Raw genomic sequence first — 22,218 nt, forward strand, 5'->3', positions numbered from 1 at the left:
CAGCACACTATGTGTCAGAGCAGAGCATGTCACTGTCTCCACTCCGCTGACCTCACAGCCCGTACACGCTGCGATGGATGCAGGGGGACACAGAACAAGTAATCGGCCGACACTGGAGTCATCTGATTACTTGGGATGAATTGAGCAGTAAAATGCTCTGGTGCTCGATGGGCGAAGCCCATGCCGATTTTTTTAAAAAAAAAATTCATTAAAAATAAAACAAAAAAAATCACATTGTTTGTGGGCTCCCGCTGCATTTTCTATTGCTAAGGGTAACCAAAGCAGCTACTGGCTGCTAGCCCCCGCTGCTTGGTGTTACTTTCACTGGCAATAGAAATGCAGGGAAGCATTTTTTTTTTTTTATAAAGGTTTTTCACTGAAAACGTTTTTAAGAAAATGACGTGGGCTTCGCCATATTTTTGTATGCTAGCCAGGTACAGCAGGCAGCTACGGGCTGCCCCCAACCCCCAGCTGCCTAGTTGTACCCAGCTGGGAACCAAAAATATAGAGAAGCCCTTTTTTTTCATGAATTTCATGAAATAATTAAAAAAAAAAAAAATGATGTGGGTTTCGCCAAATTTTTGAGTCCAGCCAGGTACAACTAGGCAGCTGGGGATTGGAATCCACAGTGCAGGGTGCCCAAACTTTCTGGGCCCCCCACTGCGAATTGCAGTCCACAGCTGCCCCAGAAAATGGCGCTTTCATAGAAGCGCCATCTTCAGGCGCTGTATCCAACTCTTCCAGTGGCCCTGGTGGCAGGTGGCACACTGGGTAATAAGGGATTAATACCAGCTATGTTTTACCAGCTGGTATAAAGCCCGAGATTCTTAATGGCAGGCCAAGTTTAACCTGGCCATTAAGAATCTCCAACAAAGGGTTTAAAAAAAAAAAAAAGACATCACACAGAGAAAAATACTTTATTAGAAATAAATACACAGACACAGTAGGGACTCCATGTTTATTACTCCCTCTCACCCCTCCACGATGGAGAGATTTCTGTACTGACCATGCCAGGAGCGAGCGAGGGGGGGAGAAGAGAGCGAGGGGGGGAGAAGAGAGAGGGGGGGGGGAAGAGAGGGAGCGGGGGGGAGAAGAGAGCGAGCGGGGGGAGAGAGGGAGGGAGGGGGGAGAGAGAGGGAGGGGGGAGAAGAGAGGGAGGGGGGTAGAGAGAGGGAGGGGGGGAGAGAGAGGGAGGGGGGGGAGAAGAGAGTGGGGAAAGAAGAGGGGGGGGCAGAGGTGCTCTGTCACCAACTGTCTCCACTCTGTGACTTGTGGTGCAGGTGACAGAGTGCAGACAGTTGGTCCCATGCAGCAGGACAGATGGCAGAGCACAGCAGTGACATGCCTGTCAGTGTCTTGCTGCTGGGAGGAGCACACGATCACACTGCCCGACACCGGCCGCTCTCCTGACATCGCAGCAGAGCGGGCGGGGTGGACAGTGTGATCACATACTTACGTGCAGGGGGGGATTCAGCTGAAGACCCCCCCCCCCCCTGCACTGCACAGTGGCGCCCCGTGCCTCAGCCTCACCATCTGCAGGACGCCGGCTCCACACTGACGTCCTCCGGATCCTCCACTCGATGCTGAGCTGTGACGTGCGGTAGTCACCGCCCACAGCCCTGTCACTCAATCTGAGTGGCGCCGGCATCCTGTGACGTACCCGTCTTGTTTGAGAGCCCGGAAATGCCGGGACGTCAGAGGATGCCGGCGGCCACAGCTCCAGGGGGTCATGTGACAGGCACTGAGCGTGCAGGATAGCGCCGCTCAGTGCCAGAAATGGAAATACAAGCCAATGCAGAAGATGCAGACAATGGTAAGTGAGAATCATTGGGGGGGAAAAAAAATGGGTGAACCACCCCTTTAAACGTCCTAAGGTATATAAGGAAAACTGAGAGGCCTGGTGAAAGTTATTTTAGATTGAAGAGCAATAATTTGGGATAGCTGGATCTGATTTAAGATCATGAAATTTGAAAATTTGTGGTCCTTCTTTGTTGTAGTTCTTTTGAAACTGTTTGAAACTCTGCAAAGTGAAGACTTTAGGAGAGCAGAACAATTTAGTCATGGTTATCTGAGTAGCTTATGTTTTATTTCAGCACCATCTGTTAATCTTTGGGCTATTTGTCACGTTCAGGTTATTTTAGGGCTGATGCTTAGGTAGCACACTTGCCGGATTGGAGTCTACTTCAATTAGTAGACAGGTTGGAAATATCAAACAATCTGGATTTTGTTTTTCCTCTCTTAAAGGTGCTTTACACGCTGCAACATCACTACCGATATATCGTCGGGGTCACGTCGTTAATGACGCACATCCGGTGCCGGTAGCGACATCGCAGCGTGTGACACCAAGGAGCGACGATCAACGATCGCAAAATCGTTGAAAAACGGTGATCGTTGACACGTCGCTCCTTTCCTTAATACAGCTGCCACAAGTACGATGTTGTTTGTCGTTCTTGCGGCAGCACACATCGCTATGTGTCACACCGCAGGAATGACGAACATCTCCTTACCTGCGTTCCACCGGCAATGAGGAAGGAAGGAGGTGGGCGACATGTTCCGGCCGCTCATCTCCGCCCCTCCTCTGCTATTGGACGGCTGCCGTGTGACGTCGCTGTGACGCCGCACGAACCATCCTTTTAGAAAGGATGCGGTTCGCCGGCCAGAGCGACATCGCAGAACAGGTATGTGCGTGTGACGCTGCCGTAGCGATAATTTTCGCTACGGCAGCGATCACCAAATATCGCATCAACGACGGGGGCAGGTGCTATCTCTCGCGATATCGCTAGCGATGTCGCAGTATGTAAAGCAGGGCTGTGGAGTTGGTAAGCCAAACCTTTGACTCCGACTCCTCAATTTCCCTTGCAACGACTCCGACTCCCACATATATATTGCTTATAGTTAAGTGAAAAATGTATTGTAGTACAATGTGAACATCAGACATTTAATCATTTTTATGATACAATAATCAAGATATTTAGATAGAACATAAAATATATTTATTGGAATACAAGTTTAGAACACAAAAAACTGTAATAAATTGTAAATATGTAATACATATTGTATTACATATTTACAGTTTATTACAGTTTTTTGCGTTCTAAAGTTGTACTCCAATAAATATATTTTATGTTCTATCTAAATATCTTGATTATTGTATCATAAAAATGATTAAATGCCTAATGTTCACATTGTACTACAATACATTTTTCTCTTAAATATAAGCAATATACTAAATGTTATTTTATTATTTAGTATGTTTTTGTTAAACTGTTTTTTGCCACTTACCTAGTGTATTACATAGTGTAATATATAACCCTATGTAATACACTATGTAAGTGGCAAAAAACAGTTTTCAACAAAAACATACTAAAAAACATTTGTGCAGTCTATGAATTTGTTGTAAGAAATAGAATTGCCTCCATCAGATCCTCCTTCATAGATGACCTCAAATATGACCTAATAATTTTAAGGCTAGAGAACAACCTCTCTACACTAACTTGGGTTGGAGGCAAAGCCGTAACCACATGGGCAACATCTCTAACAATTTCCGGGTATATAGGAATTGCCTCGTGCATAGTCAGTTTTGATGAATGGTTGAATTTTTCTATTTCTTTGAGAGCAAGTGAAAAATTTTACTGAAATATGATCAATCTGCTTGCTATTGGAGACGGAGTGAAATCTTTTTCCTTGCGGCAACGCTTTGCCTGCTCCATGTCATCCAAATACTTGTCAAAGTTAAACTCCTCATCTGATGAGGATGAAGATATGGCAGCAGTAGCACTGTTAGGCCCCAAGTCCTCTTGCGCCTGGCAATCCTGTAGCTGCTCATCCTAACTGCTACCTCACTCAAAGCTTCTTTTCCTTTAGTAAGCTGTTGATCATCAAGCAGTATACGATGACTTGGGGCCACATAAACAGCTGCCAGAAGAATTTTATTTTCCAATAGCTGTGTCTCTCTTCGTTTCATTGAAGCAGAAATGCCATCTGCGATTAATCCTCCTCTTTGGGACAGGCAAAATAGCAAGTCTTATGAAAATGCCAGGAGTTAAATCCTCAGCTTATAATTTTTTAGTCACGGTAAATGGGTGATTAAGCAATTCCTTCTATTCAGCCACCTGTGTCCATTGACCTTCATTTAATGTTACTTGAGGGTTCACCATAAGAAATGATTTTAGTTCAAGCAATCACTCAGTCATTAAATAAGTGCTGCCTCACCGAGTGGCTTGATCAACAATTGCCCCTTTCTCAGCATGTCTGTTCAAGATGGAATCAATTTTAGGGGTTCTGGCGGCAATAACCAATTTCCTCACTTTTCTAATCAGATTTACAGCTTGTCCGCCCAGTTTCACACATCCGGCTTTTCGCCGGTTTGGCAGATGTGGCGCACTCCAGTACAGTACGATACAGTACAGTGGCAGCGCCGCAACTTCCAGGTCACATGACATCATGTGACCGATGTTTGTCGCGCCGCCACTGTACTGTATACACTGTACTGGAGTGTGCCGCATCCGCCAAAATGGCGAAAAACCGGATGTGTGAAATCGGGGTCCCTCTTGCAGACTATCTCTTATTGCCAACTGCAGCGTGTGCACAACACAGCGCATGTGATGAATATGAAAGTGTTTTGAAGCAGCTTCAACAAGATCATCTAATCCTAAAGTATCATTTTGCTGTTCTTCTGTTGTAATATCTGTTTGTTCCTCAGTTACATGAACAGCACTGTGGCTCCATCTCACACATACTGAATCCTAAATGTTCTTCTAGCTGTTGTTCATTACTCTCATTCATCAGTTTAATTGTACTTATGTGTGAAGCATTGTCCGTTACGATAGCAAGAACCTGTTCTTTTTTGCTTCCTAATCTTGCAGAACTTTTTCCACTAAGGCCTGGAGAAACTGGCTGATGTGATGAGCTTTACTATCTTTTACTGCCAGTGTCTTACTAACAATGTCTTTCTTGTCACAAACATATCGAACATTGATGGTAAAATAATTCAGTGAAATGCAGTGACTCTGGGCATCTCAGCAAAGGCAATGGGTTTCAAGATAGGACATTTAGACACTTCGTTTTGTGAGGATCCGTTTTTGTGCTCAAAAACATATCCTCACAGAGAATGAGCAGTCAGTTTATGGTGTTTTTCTACTCTAAATCTGCTTTTGCTATTCAAAGCATTATTTATGAGCTCAAAAACCTTTCAGATCATGCGTTTTTTTAAAAAGCTGATCTGCTTTTGCAGCTAAAAAACGTATCCTCAAAAAACGCAGCAAAAACGCTGTGTGTGAATGTAGCCTTAGATCAGGAATAGAACAGCCATTTATAGGACATTTCATAACTTTCCCAAATTCCTATGAAAAAATATTCAGCACATTCTGCATTGCACTACTGTCCCCAATTTATTATATATTTTAGGAATCTGAGTCGGTGCATTTTATACCGACTCCACCAAAATGAGCTCCGACTCCTACTCCACAGTTCTGGTGTAAAGCACCCTTTACACTTATTTGCTTAGTACATATGTGTAGGATAGGCACCTTTGGGACACCTCTTGTCATTACATATTGTAACCCAACATTGGAAATCTGCAAAAAATGTTATAGCAGATTTACTACCTACTCAGGTTTTACTATCATCTCTGTGCAGCTGGGTTACATCTCAAAAATACCAAATTAGCGCATTTTGACTTGTCGTAGAAAACGCTCTTTGGAGGCAGTCCTCAGGAACATATGGTTTTAATACGTCTGTCCAAACAACAGTATCATCAGAACAAAGGAATGATCTTATTTTATACATTTAAGGCCCTATTAGACAGGAACATTTTTTAGCTATAGCAATTGACGAGCGAATATTTATTGCGTTGTTATGGTCATGGTCTTCTCTCTGTTGTGGAGTTTAGTGACAGTTTCTGGGTCAGAGTTTCACTTTACCTTGTGAAACTCTGCTGACTAAATGTATTCCCTTTCCTTTGGGTAAGAGACGGTTAATGTTAGTTTACCTTTCAGCAGCTTCTAACTCCTGGTCACGTGTTTCCAGTTTGGACCACTCCCAGGTCCTATATATACCCTCTACTTCCAGCAGAGGGTGCTGATTATTTTCATTCATTTGGAATCTTGGCCAGGAGGAGAAAGGAGACTGAGAAACTCTCTCTGTGACTTGCTTTTTGGGCATAAGTGCAGGCTGCATCAGTTTATGCTATGCTTATTGTACGGTGTGGACGTTTCCCAGTAGTCTGTTTACTTTCTCCACTTTATATTGTGTCCCCTTATGCAATTTTAGTTGCTCTTTTGTGTGTGGTTGCCGTGTGTACAATTTGTCGTTTTCCCCTGTCCTTGTCTGTTTGTGGGGTTTGTGTTTACGGTCCCGACTCCCTCCTCGGTTGGAGGTGGGGGAGGGGAATTATATCAGGGCTAGGACAGGAGTCAGGGAAATGCTGGTCACTAAGACCTTGCTACTATCAAGCATACCTATGAGCTGAGGGACAACGCAGGGTATGCAGTCTGAGGGTCAGCTTAAGTGTCCCGGCCCTGTCATCCACTCCCCGTGACAGTTATCATGCGTACAAGCTCATTACACAAGCAAATGTTCACCCGAAAGATCTCTGTTGTGGTCGGTGGAAAGTCGCTAGTCGTTCAAAAAAGCAAGTATTATGATGTGGTAGCGACTTATTACATGGTGAAATTTCATGCCACCAAGCGATTATTTTTAAGCAGGTTGAAAGATCTGGTTTCACAAGAAATCAATGATAATACAATTGCTAGTAGCTATAACACACTGCGCATATCGCTCTATTTCTAACTATATTGCGATTTTCCATCTGATTTTTGCCCTTTCTTCATCAAGCTGACAAGGCCAGTGCATACATACAGGCTTCACTTCAATACTTTCGCCCAACCTGTGGTATGTTGCTAAAAACCTTGTAAACTGATAATTTAACATGTGGTGGCAGATGGCATGAATCCAATGTTCTCCTATTGTCCAGTTGTCTAGCAAACTCTCAGTTCCTTGGCTGGTTCAGACATTCTGCACTAAGAACTTTCTTCTCCATATTCATGGTCTCTATGCTCACATATGGTTGAATGCACAACTGAATTTTGTCTCCAAGTTCTAGAGGGCACTATGAAAATCTTTGAAGAGTGTCCTGAATTTTTTTCTCTGCATACCATTTAGAAACTAATAGTCACATAGGTCAGATCAACCAGATCCTCAACCAATGTCTCATTAATGACCAGAGCTGGTATCTTTGCAGACAACCCAATGCAACCGGGTCGCGTTCTCCTCCGCTGCCGCTTGGCCATCCATTTGCTCTGCTGCCTCCTTCCCCTCCTGGGCCCTGTACATGCCACACAGGGTTCCTGGGAGTGCTCCTAAGATTCGCGCGCATACCGGCCCTCCTCTTAAAGGGCCGCCAGTTCCATTTCAAGGAAATGTCTTTCAGCCTATGGCTGAGAGGCATTGTGTATTTAAGGCCGCCTCCCATTAGGGGAGGAGTCTGCACAATGCCTTAGTTCGGTAGTCAGTATCCAGTCTGCTACCTAGCTAGTTGTCAGGTCCTGAGATCCTGTCTTGCCATCCCTTTGTCTCTGCCTCTGATACCTGCCTTCCCATACCTGTGCACCCCTGCTGTGCCCACCATTCCTGTCCGTACCTGCCTGTCCAGCCTGCCTCAGTCACCCCACCTGTACCCGTCTATTCCTGAGTCTGGCACCTGTCCCGGGGGTCAGCTGCCACAGTCCTGGTCACTTCCCTGGGAGTGGTACCTGGCGTACACCTTGTGGTAAGCCCTTAGTTACACCAGCTGCAAGTGTTACAGTCTCAAAGGGCATTAGTAACTAACTATTGAGAAAGGCAATGCATGGAGCCAAAATATTCCTGTGGCAGTTTTTGCTCAGCATTTTATACATGAGGCTGTGAATATTTGTCATAAGATCGAACATATTTGGACAGAGGCTGCTGTTGCTATCACAAAGAAAAGTGTTAATAATATCCAGATACCAATAGTAATAGTAGTAATAAGTATTAGATTCTGGTTGCCTAAAAACATCTTATTGAAATTGTTTTATAGGCTTCTCAAAAATCAAAAAAATGTTTGAGTGGCCCTAAAATAAGGATACTATTTACTTAAATCAATCAGCTTTTGTCAACATCTGTAGTTGATTGCTTGTCCATCAGGCTCTCCCTTTGCTGGTGTTCCAGGTCACTTTGTCTGCTGTGCCCTTTGATGGTTTGGACTCTGACTGTCTTTCTCTGTCGTTGCATGACATTGCAAAGGCACATTGTGTCAGAAGATGACAGCCTTGTCCCTTATATAGGGGAATCTTTCTTCCATGCACTACCTGGTGATCTTGGTTACATTATTTTCTGGGTACTTTATCCTATGTATTGCTATTGATTCTTGTGTTATTGACCCTCATTCGGACCTCTGCTTTGTTCCTGATGAAGCTCAAGGCTCATTTTTTGGATTGTCTGGCTCGCTCCTGTTGTGCTTCTCCTGGTTCTGACCCATGAGCTTCATATAATATTTTAATTCTTACTTAGGCTTATTGCACCCCAACTAATCTCCAGGTGATGACACTTGGTTCTATTTCTGACTATTCTATTACGGTATCAGCGTTACTTATTTTTTACTATTCAGGGAACTAAAAACTGCAGATCTTTCTGAAACAAAGTTTGTACCTCCTTTCAGGATTTAAGGGTGAAATCTAAGGGATTTAGTAAGAATTAGGGGCACTTTGCACACTACGACATTGCAAGCCGATGCTGCGATGCCGAACGCGATAGTCTCCGCCCCTGTCGCAGCTGCGATATCATGGTGATAACTGCCGTAGCGAACATTATCGCTACGACGGCTTCATATGCACTCACCTGCCCTGCAACCTCGCTCTGGCCGGCGAACCGCCCCCTTCCTAAGGGGGCGGGTTGTGCGGCGTCATAGCGACGTCACACGGCAGGCGGCCAATAGGGGCGGAGATGAGCGGGACTTAAACATCCCGCCCACCTCCTTCCTTCCGCATAGCCGGCTGAGACGCAGGTTGGGGATGTTCCTCGCTCCTGAGGCTTCACACACAGCGATGTGTGCTGCCGCAGGAATGAGGAACAACATCGTAACATCGGTCTTTCCCAATTCATGGAAATGACCGACGCTACACCGATGATACGATTATGACGCTTTTGTGCTCGTTAATCGTATCAAAAATGCTTTACACACTACGATGTCGAGAGCGACGCCGGAAGTGCGTCACTTTCGATTTGACCCCACCGACATCGCACCTGCGATGTCGTAGTGTGCAAAGTGCCCCTTAAACAACACAACATGATGACCCACAGTGTTTTGTAGAAGATTTAGTTTGTCTTGTATTCTTCTACCTTCAATGAACTGTCATCAAGCAGAACTTGAAGAGGATTTACTTTTGGGAAGAGTCTTATAGCAAAATCAGCACTGAATGGCGTGTTAACAATTTAGATAAAAATGAATAATAAAACATAAGTTTGCACTTAGTCTCCAAAATTAACTCACACCTACACTGGGACTCTGAACTCTCTCAATATACAGTGGCCTAAAATATCTCATTGCGGATCATTTTAATGGTCATGTTGTAAACAGTATTTTGTAAATCAAGTAGTAACTTTCTCAAGTGAATTCAAGAAAAAGATCTGTGCCAGTTGATAGAATTACACATTGGGACATTAAATGAAGACAGACATTCAAGAAGACACGGGCAAAATCTTCCTTAGGCTATGTGCGCACTAGGCCGTTTTACCCGCGGATTTACCCCCGGTTTTGCTGCAGAAATTTCTTGAGAAATGTTTGCAATCTTTCTGCAGACATTCCCCAGCAAAACCTACGGGAAAAAAAATAGCTGTGCGCACACTGTTTTTTTTTCTCAAGAAAATTCTTTGTGAAGATTTTCTTGAGAAAATTTCTTGAGAAAATGTGCATGTCACTTCTTTTCCACAGGTACCTGCGGAATACCCCCGGTATTTCACTCCATTCACTGTAATGTAATCGCGAAATTCCGGGGGTATACCGCAGGTAGCAAATGATGTGCGGTATACCCCCGGTATAGCCGAGATTTACCTGCAGTAATGCTAATCGCTGCCTGCGGTTTTGCAGGGAGTGATGTCATTATGACAGAAGAGGAAGCGGAGCAGAGTAAACACAGACGTCACACTCCCTGGACGCCGCACAGAAGTACTTCCGTGTGACGTCCGGCGGGTGCCCGTGCAGTCTGTGTCCCGCTCCGGCCCCGCCGCTGCCTGCCCTGCAGTGTCAGTAGCTTGTCACCCTGCAGCGCAGGCAGACACTGACACACAGCAGTGCGTGCAGCCACGGCGATACCGAGCGCTGCTGTCAGGAGGTGAGATGAGATCATTACCTGTTGTGACTATCTCCTGCCTCCTGACGTCACCGCTGTCTATGCCCGTCTCGCGAGTGGCCCGAGACTGTCACTGGCGGTGACGTCACAGGCTCTTGCGATACTGCTGACAACACGGCGGGCATAGAAAGCAGTGACTGCAGGAGATCATCACAGCAGGATCTCATCTAACCTGACAGCAGCGCTCATCATCCCCTGCAGTGACCTGGGCTATTGATGTTAGCTCAGGTCACTGCACTGCTCTCCCAGCCAACATTCTGTTCTTCATTGAATGGGACAGTGACTATGGTATGGATCGCCGTGGGACCCCCCCCTTATTGGATTACGCCGGACGTGGAATTGATTGTTCTTTTCAATAAATTGGTGAAAGAGGGAATGTGGGGAGTGTTTTTTCAAATAAAACTTTTTTTGTTGTCTAATTTTTATTTCTTACTGACTGGGTTGGTGATGTCGGGTATCTGATAGACGCCATGACATCACGAACCCCAGGGCTTAATGCCAGGTGACATTACACATCTGGCATCAACCCCATATATTACCTCATTTGCCAATGCACCAGGGCAATGGGATGAGTTGGGGCGAAGCGCCAGGATTGGCACGTCTAATGGATGCGCCACTTCTGGGGGGGCTGCGGCCTGCTATTTTTAGACTGGGGAGTGTCCAATAACAGTGGACCTCCCTAGTCTGAGAATATCAGACCACAGCTGTCCGCTTTACCTTGGCTGGTGATCCAATTTGGGGGGGACCCCACGTTTTTTTGTTTTAAATTATTTATTTAATGTAAAATAACAGCGTGGGGGGCCCTCTGTTTTGGATTACCAGCCAAGGTGAAGCTGCCAGCTGTGGTCTGCAGGCTGCAGCCGTCTGCTTTACCCTAGCTGGCTACAAAAGATGGGGGGACCTCACGTGTTTTTTTTTTTTTTTTAATTATTTATTTATTTTATGGCTAAATACAAGGCTAGGCACCCTTTTTAGTGCCACATGAAAGTCACTAAAGGGTGCCAGCTTAGAAAATGCAGGGAGGTGGGACATTATATAGGTCTTTCTCATCTATTATCTATCTTTCCCTCTATCCATTATCTGTCTGTCTATCGATTATCTATCTATTATCTATATTATTTATTGCAGTAGTTACAGCATAAAAAAAACGCAGGGAACAACCTGCGGAAAAAACGCGGCAAATCCGCGGCAAAAAACGCATGCGTTTTTCCCGCGGATTTGGTGCGTTTTTTTACTGCAGGTGCGGTAATTTTCAACTCCCAGAAGTTTCTCAAGAAATTTTCTTGAGAAAAATCACTTTTCTAGTGCGCACATAGCCTTAAGGTTCCTTAACTGCTTATCTATTACGTCGGGACCTAAGATTTGACAATTTTAACCAGTACTTTGTAAAACTTTTTTTACTGCAAATTAAGGCTAACTTCACATGTCCAGTAATCATCCGTTAGAATAGATCCAACAGCAATCCATTGTCAAAAAAGTTGTGCAAGAAAAACTTTTTGTCAGCTTTGAAAAAATTGATTTTTTTGCAGGATCCGTTTTTTTTTTAACATAGGAGTCTATGAAAATCGGATATATTAACTAATTGCTATTTAGCCGTTCATTTTTCTTTCATTTGTAAAGGATCCATTTTTTTGCTTACTGGATCAGTTTCAAATGGTAGATAAATAGCAATCTGTTAACAAATCCGTTTTCCAAAGATTCCCATGTTAAAAAAAAAAAAATAAAACACAGATACTGCAAAAATCTATTTTTTAAAAAAAGTTGTGTTTGCACAAGTTTTTTGCCAATGGATTCCTGCTGGATCCGTTTTAACAGTTGATTACGGGACATGTGAACATAGATGCATTTTTTTTTAGTCTATTAGGCTATGTAGATGGTACAATCAGCACAGAAATGGGAAAACTGCAAGAGAAAGACCCCGGGGCCTTACATCATGACCTACTTGTCCTTATTGTGATGTGTTTTACCACCACAGACTTAAAGGAATTCACAGTTTTACTAACCCTCTGTCCCCATGTGAACTTTTGTTTTTTTTAAAAACCCAAACCGCTTTACTGACCCTCTCCAGGTCCAGAGCTGAGTCCCCGCTACTACTGATGGTGTATACCACAGTCTGTAGTGCTAACGTTAAGTTGACAGTTGCCAATCGGTGAACTCAGATACTCACGCGGTCTAATAAGGCAGAGACGGTGAGCTCTCAGACAGCTGCAGGAGCACAACCTCATCATAATCCAATTTGAAGTCTGTCCATGTGTTATTTCATAATGCACACTTATAATTTCATGATAATGGTCAAAATATAACCACTCCTCATATCTGTGGAAGTGCATGCAAGTTATGGTGGAATTTATTTTCTTAATCTTATCCTTAAAAGCTTCTGTGTTTTTCCTGATAGAATCCCCATTTTAACTGTTTTATTCTTGGCAGGTGACAGTATGATAAACTTAGAGGGACATGTGATGTCTTCAGATGTTAAAACAGAAGATCACAATATCGCACAAGATACACAGGAACAGCCTGCCATCATCCCAGATATAAACTCAACTTCTTACAATGAAGATCTATCTTCTGATCTTTATAATTGGATGTTGTCTTTTGATTCATCACAGACTGTTCAACAAAATAAAAGTAACGAAAGGAATGAACATAAAACCAATCACGCAAAAGAGAAACCATTTGCATGTCCAGAATGTGGGAGATGTTTTACCCATAAATCTGATTTAGTTATACATGAGCGAATCCACACAGGGGAGAAGCCATACTCATGTCCAGAATGTGGAAAATGTTTTAGCCGGAAATCTCATGTTGTTACACATCAAGTAGTTCACACAGGGGAGAAGCCATTTTCATGTTCAGAGTGTGGGAAATGTTTCAAAAGGAAATCTCATCTTGTTACTCATGAGAAAACTCACACAGGTGAGAAGCCATATTTATGCCCAGAATGTGGGAAATATTTTACACGGAAATCAAATCTTGTTGAACATCAAAAAACTCACACAAAAGAAACCATTATCATGGTTAAAATATTGTAGATTTTTTTTTTTTTTTTTTACAATACAATTAAATCTTGGTAAACATGAGAGAATTCACACAAAACCATTTTCATGTTCAGAATGCAGGATATGTTATAGAAATATGGCAATGTTTGTTACACAGTAAAGAAATCACACAGGGGAGAAGCCATTTTCATATTCAGAATGAAGGAAATGTTTTACAGTTAAATAAAACCATGTTAAACATGAAAGAAGTCACACAGAGGCACAGTCATTTTAGTAATGGGATGTTGTTCCTGATGCCTATCTGCCCCACCACTACATGTTAGTGGTTTCCGGTGGGTTATCATGTCAGCCATGGGGCCAATTGAACATACCTGGCATATTACTACTAGAGATGAGCAAACCTGAACTTTAAAGTTCGGTGTTCACACCAAACACAGAGTTTACAAAAAAATCAGTGTTCGAATTTGGAATTCAGGTACTTTTACGTATGCTAACCACTCGAGCAAGCATCGCTGTTCTTGGGTACTCTCAGAGCTTGACCCAGTGCGAGCCACTTGCACTATTTGAATGGCTCGCACTGGGGGTAAAATCAACATTATCAGATATAATGAAGGTTCGGGTCCAGGATCAAACTTTTTTTCTTTTCTTTTTTTTAATGTCCAGCTGAACCCACAGAACCCAAACTTCCACGGGTCTACTCATCTCTAGTTACTACACCTATGGAGATGGTCAATTTTACAATACACTTTTATACTGCAGTATTGCAGTGTATTGTATAGACAATCAAACCGATTTACGTCCCCTGAGTGATCTTCTCAAAGAAGCAACAAATCATGCAAAATATAAAAGATAAATATAAAAGTTTAAAAATATAATAATATTTTTTATAAAAATAAAAGTTGAAAAAAGACCCTTAGTCCCTAAATGATGAGGTGAAATCTAAAGAATAATAACATTTGCTTTTGCTATGTATGAAATTGTCAAAACTAATAAACATTATGAAAATATAAAAATATATCAGAAGTTTGAATGGATTCTAAAATGGTGCTACAAGTTGCCCCGCCCAAAAAAGCAAGACCTTATATGACTGCATTTTAATTATTTTTTTTATTTATTTTTAAAAATTGGGTTTTGGATTATTTTTTTTTTTACACATTTTAATCATTGTTTTTAAATAGGTAACAGAAATAATATATAAAACCATACTGAACCAGCAGTTGATTTTTACCACCAAGCGAATGTTGTAAAAACAACCCCCCCAAAAGAAATTCAAAATTGAGATTTTTCTCTAATTTTATCCAACTTTAATTTTTATTATTTATCACTTTTAGTACATTTATATGGTAAAATGAATGGTGTCAATAAAAACCAGCTCGTCAGCTAATAAATAAATCAATCCCTTTACATGGCCATGTGGAAAGTTAAATAAAAACAAGCAAGTAGGAAAAAAGAGACTGCAGTCTCTCTCTAGGTGGTTAATGTTGTACATAATGTCATCATGTATATATTGTGCAAGATTTGGTTGCCTGTCCATGTTGTTAATATGACCAGAATAATGGGGTATTTCTGATTGAGGGGAGAAACATATATGCATACATTAGCGCAAAATGTATTTTAGTAATCTCTAAACTATCTTTGATTTTCAAATACTGTGTTTGGCAGATATACTCTATACATTGTTTTGAAGCCTTGCATGTGCTCTGTAACTTGGCAATTGTTAATAAATATTTGGTTTGAAAACTTATTGGAACTCTGAGTTTGGGCTATCTCTTTCTTTCTTTGATAAGGAACGCTACTTCAAAAACTAAAACGATAATGCCTCTGAAACTATTGAGTTAGAGCAGAACTGGTACAGATTATGCTTACAAATAGTGAAAGAGAAATTACACCATGGATTCGACACTTTTTGGAATTGATCAAGTCACTTTCTGTTTCTGAATATTATACTTTCATATGGGATAATTGGAATATTCAAATTACTCCAGGCTAGAGAATCTCCTATACTAAATTTTTGTGGTAAAATAGTATGCAAGTGCCTCTTCAGGAAGGGAGGAAGATAAGGGGGTCTCTAGTGCCAGCAAATTATCATGTACACTTGATGTTCTCTACGCTCCGCAGGTGACTTTCAACTAACATCCAAACTAATCTGATCCTCAGACTCCCAGCTCCAAGATTTCTGTTGAGCTGCACCAAATCTCTGGAATGCTCTACCCCAAGAAATCAGAACTAACCACAACTTTCACAGTATTTGGACCTCCCTAAAAATGCATCTTTTTTTAGGGTGGCCTATCACGTTAACTAATCAAAGTCCTATTCATATATAGCCCATTAATTATTTCTCTGAATGTAATTCTTCATCCAACTTTCCCCTGCCCTCAAAAGCACTACACCTATTGACTGGTAACTGTCTCATGCAGTCTTTTATCAATCCCCCCCCCATTTGTTCACGATGGCTGGACCATTGTAGTAAATAACTGTACTTTTTGTGTCACCCTTCCCCCACCTCATTGTAGATTATAAGCTCTTATGTGGAGGGTTGTCATTATTTTACTATTATTGTACTTATGACTGTTTGTATATGAACCTCTGAATTGTAAAGTGTTGCAGAATATTTTGGCGCTATATAAATAAAGATGATTATTATGATGCTGTGGTTTATCTACTTCTTATTAAATCTTGCACTCAGGCAACAAATTAAGCATAAATCATACCCCAGATAGTCCAGAGACACACAAAACAAAACATGCTGCCACAACACCGCAAACAAATGAGGTGATGAATCTTCAAAATATCCACTGCTCTCCAACAGTCAAAGAATTAAATGGGTTCACTGCAGTCACTCTGCATGACTATCAAATCATTTTTCAATACAGGGTGGCCTGACTAGTGACTTATATAGTTGTGCTCAAACCCCAGCAGATTTTTTGCTTTCTTGACCTTTTTTTTCATTGAATATGAATGATATCACAAACTTTTTTTCCACTTCTGGTTAGTGGTTGGGTGAAACCATTTATTGTCAAACTACTGTGTTTTCTCTTTTTAAATCATGACAACCAAAAACAACCAAATGACCCTGATCGAAAGTTCACATACCCTGGTGATTTTTTAGCACAACTGTATAGAGGCAAAGCTTTGTTCTTGTCATTAGCCTTTTTTCCTCCTTTAAACCATCCCATTATTTCCTTTACCTTGGCAATAGCTGCCTGGCCCTTGTCATTAAAGTTGACTTTGTTGTCCACCCATATACCAAGTCTTTTTTTTAGTGACAGTTTGACTTGGGGTTCTATCATTTTATTATACATCTATTTTATTTATTTTTTTTTATCCAACATCATAACTTAACATTTATCTACATTAATTGTCAATTGCCATTTCTCAGCCTAGGCATCCAACTTAAAAAATCTTTCTGTAATATTTAATTATCCTAATAGTGTTGATTACCTGGCAGGTTATAATTTTGCAAATATTTGCATTTTACTCTGTACGCCCTCTACAAGGACATTATGTTAAAAAGAAGAGGGCCCCCTAGGTTTCAGCCAATGCCGGAACTGGCTCTTCTATCCTTAAGCAATATCTCGATCGCCAACTTCAAGAGAACCTTGTTAAGGCTTTTTTTGACGGGAGCAAGGAGATTAATCCCAAGGTACTATAGGCAAACCAAAGTGCCCTCGCGGGCTGAACTGGTGGCCGAGATTAACCAGATCTATAGGATGGAGGAGCTGGTCGGCCAGGCGTCGGACTCGGGAGCGAGTGTTCAGGCTGTGGGCACTGTAGATTATGTACAGAGAGACACCAGACCTGGTACTATGGCTTTAAGCCTAAGTTGGGAGCGTGAGACCTATGTGATTGTCCATTCCACAAAACAAAAGTGCCGGGGGCTGCACATGACCCAGACGAGACATCTTCTTGGTCCTTCTTTTCTTTTCCCTCTCCCCCTACATTTCCTCTCTTCTCATCTTTCTTTCCTCTTTGTACATTTTATGTTATGTTTACATTGTTAGACAGGATTGCCATCTCAGAGACTTTGTGCATCTACTTTGCCTCCACTTTCTAAACGAGGCTGCATAAATTTTTGCTTGGGGGTCAGATTGTTGGTCATCCAGTGGGCATCATCTCCAAAGCAAAGCTGATACATGGGTGATGATGGTCTGACCTGAAGTGTGTAATCAAAGGACTTATTATGAAAGTAGAAAAGTGTTGTATTACTTATTACCTCCAAGATTTGAGTTATTCTACTCTATTTCACATGTTACATATCCTATAACTTGTAAACATGTTCTTTATTCAAATAAAATCTGATTTGCACAAAAAAGAAGAGGGGCCCCATGCTGACCCATGTGGTACCTCGCTATTTACTGTGGCCCAGAGTATGTTCATTTAATAACCACCCTTTGTTTCCACTGAGCCAGGTTTTTTTACTTAATTACACATATTTTCTACCTTTTATGTGGCACTATACCAAATACCTTTGAAAAGTCCATATAGAGAATATTCACAAGATTAGCCTGTTCCAGTCTGGAACTTACCTATGTATGGAAGCTGATCAGAGTAGCCTGAGAAGGACCGATCCCTTATAAAACCATGTTGATGCTGGATTACGAGGCAGTTTGTATTGAAATACTCCAGGATCACATCTCTTAGAAAATATCAAAGATTTTGCCCATAGTAGAGATTACTGGCCTAAAATTAAAGTCTCATCAGAGAATTTAGTCAAAACTGTAAAAACTGTAATAAGTTTTTTTTTTTTTTCATGAAAGGCACAATAACTAATCGTCGTCTGTGATTATGATTAAACCTGCTTTCCTCTAGACGTAGAGGACGTCCCTTGTCACTGTGGCAGGCTTAGGTGTAAAAAAGATCTTTAGATTCTGTCCCTTCATATATATGTATATTGTACTAAGCCTTCATTTTTTACCTTGGTTATGGCTCAGTGTTAAAAAAAAAAAAAAAAAGACAGCACAGTGATATCATGAGTTACGGCTATGTGGGATTGTTAATAATTAATCTGTGCGGGTGATGGGTGTCAGATCTACATCGATCTAATATCGATAATCTGTCATCAGGTTAGGTCATCAATATCTTAGCGTTGCTAGCTTAGCTGGGACTCCTTCCTGCTTATGGCACCTGCTGTCCCTGCTCCTGTGACCCGGGATGTCACGTAGCCCCCCTGATGTTCTCGCCTATGGCGAGCGGTTATACACCGGGCACCCTACTCGGGGCAAACCGGTGTTGTTGGAATTTTTTTGTTTTTGTTCCTCTTCTCACAAATGTTCCTTAATTTTTTCTGGAAATTTCTCTCAATTCCTTGCTGGTCTAGCCCCTCTCATCCCTGATGGCGTTCCTAGGAATTCAAACCCCCCTGCGGCTCCAATATGAGAATTAAGATATTGTCTATTAATGTGAACGGACTCAACTCCCCAGCAAAAAGGTCAATGATGTGGAGAGAGGTGAAGGCATCTAACTGTGATATAGCGTGCATTCAGGAGATTCACCTTCTTTCCACAGATAATAAACGGCTACTTCATCCAAGGTTCCAACACACCTTTTTTGCTAATGACTCAAAAAAAAGAGGAGTGGTGGCCATTTTAATAAAGAACTCAGTGGCCTTTAAATTGATAAATGTCAGTTATGGAGCGGATGGAAGATATATTATTTTGTCTTGTTATATCAACAGCGTCCCTTATACCTTGGCAACGGTCTACTCCCCAAATTCATCACAATTGACCTTTGCTAGGAAATTTTTCCAAGCATTCAAAGATACTGCCACAGGGGCGGAAATCATCTGTGGAGACTTTAATATACCTGTAATACGCTCTATGGATTGCTCCAACACCAGCATCCCACATGCTAACGAACTTGAGCATCTCATCAATGAATTCCATTTTCATGACATCTGGAGATATTTGCACGCATCAGAAAGAGACTATACATTCTTCTCTTCCAGGCATCGCTCATACAGTAGAATTGATTTTTTTTTGGTCGACAGCAAATCTATAAGTAATTGTGTGGCAGCTGATATTGGTTTAATTACTTGGACAGATCATGCGCTGATCTCTTTGTCTGTTCAGGGTAGCTTTAATGTTCAAAATTCCCCTAGGTGGAGACTGAATACCAGCTTGCTTGGTAGGCAGAAGGTACATGATGAAGTAGAGTTAGTGTTAACAGAATATTTTAAACTTAATAATAATGGGGAAATTTCTGACGAGACCCTGTGGGCTGCTCATAAAGCAGTAGTCAGAGGGCAGCTCATAAAAATAGCCTCCATCCAAAAAAGGAAAAAAGACGCAGATATTAAATATATATTAACCCGTATTCATCACCTTGAATCCCTGAATAAAGCCAAAGCATCCCCTAACTTGACTAAAGAAATTGTAACCCATAGATTCCAACTAAGATCCCTACTCCTGCAAAAATACGAACATAATCTTTAAAAAAATAGATCGACATTTTATGCTATGGGGGATAGAGCGGGGTCCTTATTGGCAAGAAGGACGAAAAAACGTGAGATCCAATCTAAAATAGAATTCCTGAGGGACCCAAACGGAACAATCACTAGACATCCCATTGAAATAGCAGAAGCATTTGCGAAATACTATGAGGCCCTGTATAATCTAAAATATGATTCCAATACGTCACAGCCGACTCAAGTGGATATACAGGGTTTCCTAGACACCCTGGATCTTCCCCGGGTCTCAGATGAGCAATTAGAGGAACTTAATCTTCCCTTTACTACACATGAAATCCTAGGTGCCATCAAAATGACTAAGTCTAACTCTGCCCCGGGCCCCGATGGGCTGCCATACGAATATTACAAACAATTTACATCCACTCTGTCCCCCTTTATGTCAAAAACCTTCAATTTTTGGCAAAATAAAGGGTCAATTTCCCCAGACAACTTAGAAGCGATTATTATCACGCTACCCAAGCCAGGGAAACCTGCAGACACCCCGGGTAATTTTAGGCCCATTTCACTCCTAAATTGTGATGTTAAAATTTATGCCAAACTAGTGGCAGATAGACTTCATAAAGTGATCCCGACCTTAGTGGCTCCAGACCAAGTTGGGTTTGTGACAGGGAGGCAATATAAGGATGGCACCAGAAGGATGCTTGACTTGATTGGACTGGTGGAGATATCGGGTGAACCCAGTGCATTCCTGTCTCTTGATGCTGAAAAAGCCTTTGACAGGGTGCACTGGGGATACCTGGAGAGAGTTCTAACAAAATTCGGGTTCTTGGGGAAAATCAAGTCATCCATTCTAGCCCTCTACTCTTACCCAAATGCGTCAGTGTTGGCATCGGGGTTTCTGTCATCTAAATTTCAAATAAGTAATGGCACCCGCCAGGGGGGTCCATTGTCTCCCGCTATTTTTGCTTTAGTGGTAGAACCTCTGGTGGAAGCTATACGAAAAAACATAGCCATTTCTGGTATAAGAGTTGGGGAATTTGAACATAAACTTGGTTTATACGCAGCCGATGTGATAATTTCCTGTTCTAACCTTGCAGTGTCGATTCCAGCAGTGGTGAACACATTATCAAACTTTTCTAAAGTGTCGTATTATAAGCTTAATGCGGCAAAGTCTTTGATACTGCCGTTTAATGTACCGGTGGAGGCCAAGAGTGCGCTGGAGGGGGCCTTTCAATTCAAATGGTGCGACAGGGGGATACTTTATTTGGGTATTAAGCTGACACCATCGCAGATGTTAATTAAAGAAAATTTGGAACCTCTGATCCAAAATTTAGAATTGGAATTGGGAAGGTAAGAAAAAATATCATTGTCCTGGATGGCCAGGATACAGTCCTTTTAAAATGGTTTTCTTACCCAAAATATTGTATGTGCTCAGATGCCTTCCCATCAAAATTTCTCACAAAACCCTGATGAAACTTCAATCGTTGACTAACAAATTTGTCTGGGGTAATAAAAGGGCTAGGGTCGCAGGTAAAGTGTTATACCCCCCATATGACTTGGGGGGATTGGCCACCCCAAAAATATCGGCATATTATAAAGCCTTACTAATTGAATCACTAAAGGGATTGGTGGCGTCCAGGTAATTCACATAGATGGGCTCAGATTGAAAATTTCCTGTCCCGCCAGGGCTCGGTCAGAAGAATGATGGAAGCAGAATATTTGAGCCGTTCACGGTTCTCCCCGTGTGTTCCCACCATGTCAGCATCCCTGGAGGTCTGGCGAAATGACTTGATTCATAAGATTCAGATTCCTCTTTTAGAGATTTCCCTCAAGTCGTTGGAATCTCAAATCCCCTTTTTGAATCTGGCCAGGTGGGAGGGATCGGGCATTACAGTGCTGGCGGATCTATACTCTGATTTGGGTGTTAACCCCTTTAATGAAATAGTACGGGAACACCCCTCTTTAAAGGGCTGTTTCTATCAACACATCCAAATTAGTAATTTTCTGGCCTCTAAATTTCCTCCAAAGTCGAATCCTCTGTTACCTACAACAAAGGCTTTGGTATTTAAAAAGATAATTAAATCCAAAGGTATCTCCTCGACATACAAATGGCTCAATAACCCCCCCGAAGAGCAAAAATCTCCTTATATGAATAAATGGGACGTGGAGTTGAGTGTCTCTACCTCTCCTTCAAACTGGCACTCGGCATCAGCAAATATCCAAAAATATTCCAAGTGTATAAATCATCTGGAGCAACTGAAAAAAGTACACCTGCGATGGTATCGGTCCCCAGCCAACTTAGCACAGTTCCTCCCAAATTATTCGCCACATTGTTGGAAGGGCTGCCTCCAAAGGGGTACTCTTGGTCACTGCTGGTGGGCTTGTCCCAAGGTTTTCTCGTTCTGGTTGGAGGTGTTTGGCCTGATGGGTGAGCTGACAAGGAATC

At 41.9% G+C, this 22,218-nt stretch overlaps 1 protein-coding gene across 1 annotated transcript in view; it reads left to right on the forward strand.

Moving 5' to 3' along the window:
• Positions 1 to 22,218, forward strand: part of LOC142312890 (uncharacterized) — a 155,570-nt gene that overhangs the window by 93,160 nt on the left and 40,192 nt on the right. The window contains 1 exon segment of the mRNA XM_075351875.1: positions 12,795 to 13,384. Within this exon segment, the coding sequence (XP_075207990.1) occupies positions 12,795 to 13,384 (590 nt within the window).

This window comes from Anomaloglossus baeobatrachus, chromosome 5, assembly GCF_048569485.1.
Source record: "Anomaloglossus baeobatrachus isolate aAnoBae1 chromosome 5, aAnoBae1.hap1, whole genome shotgun sequence".
In the NCBI taxonomy this organism is placed as follows: Eukaryota; Metazoa; Chordata; class Amphibia; order Anura; family Aromobatidae; genus Anomaloglossus; species Anomaloglossus baeobatrachus.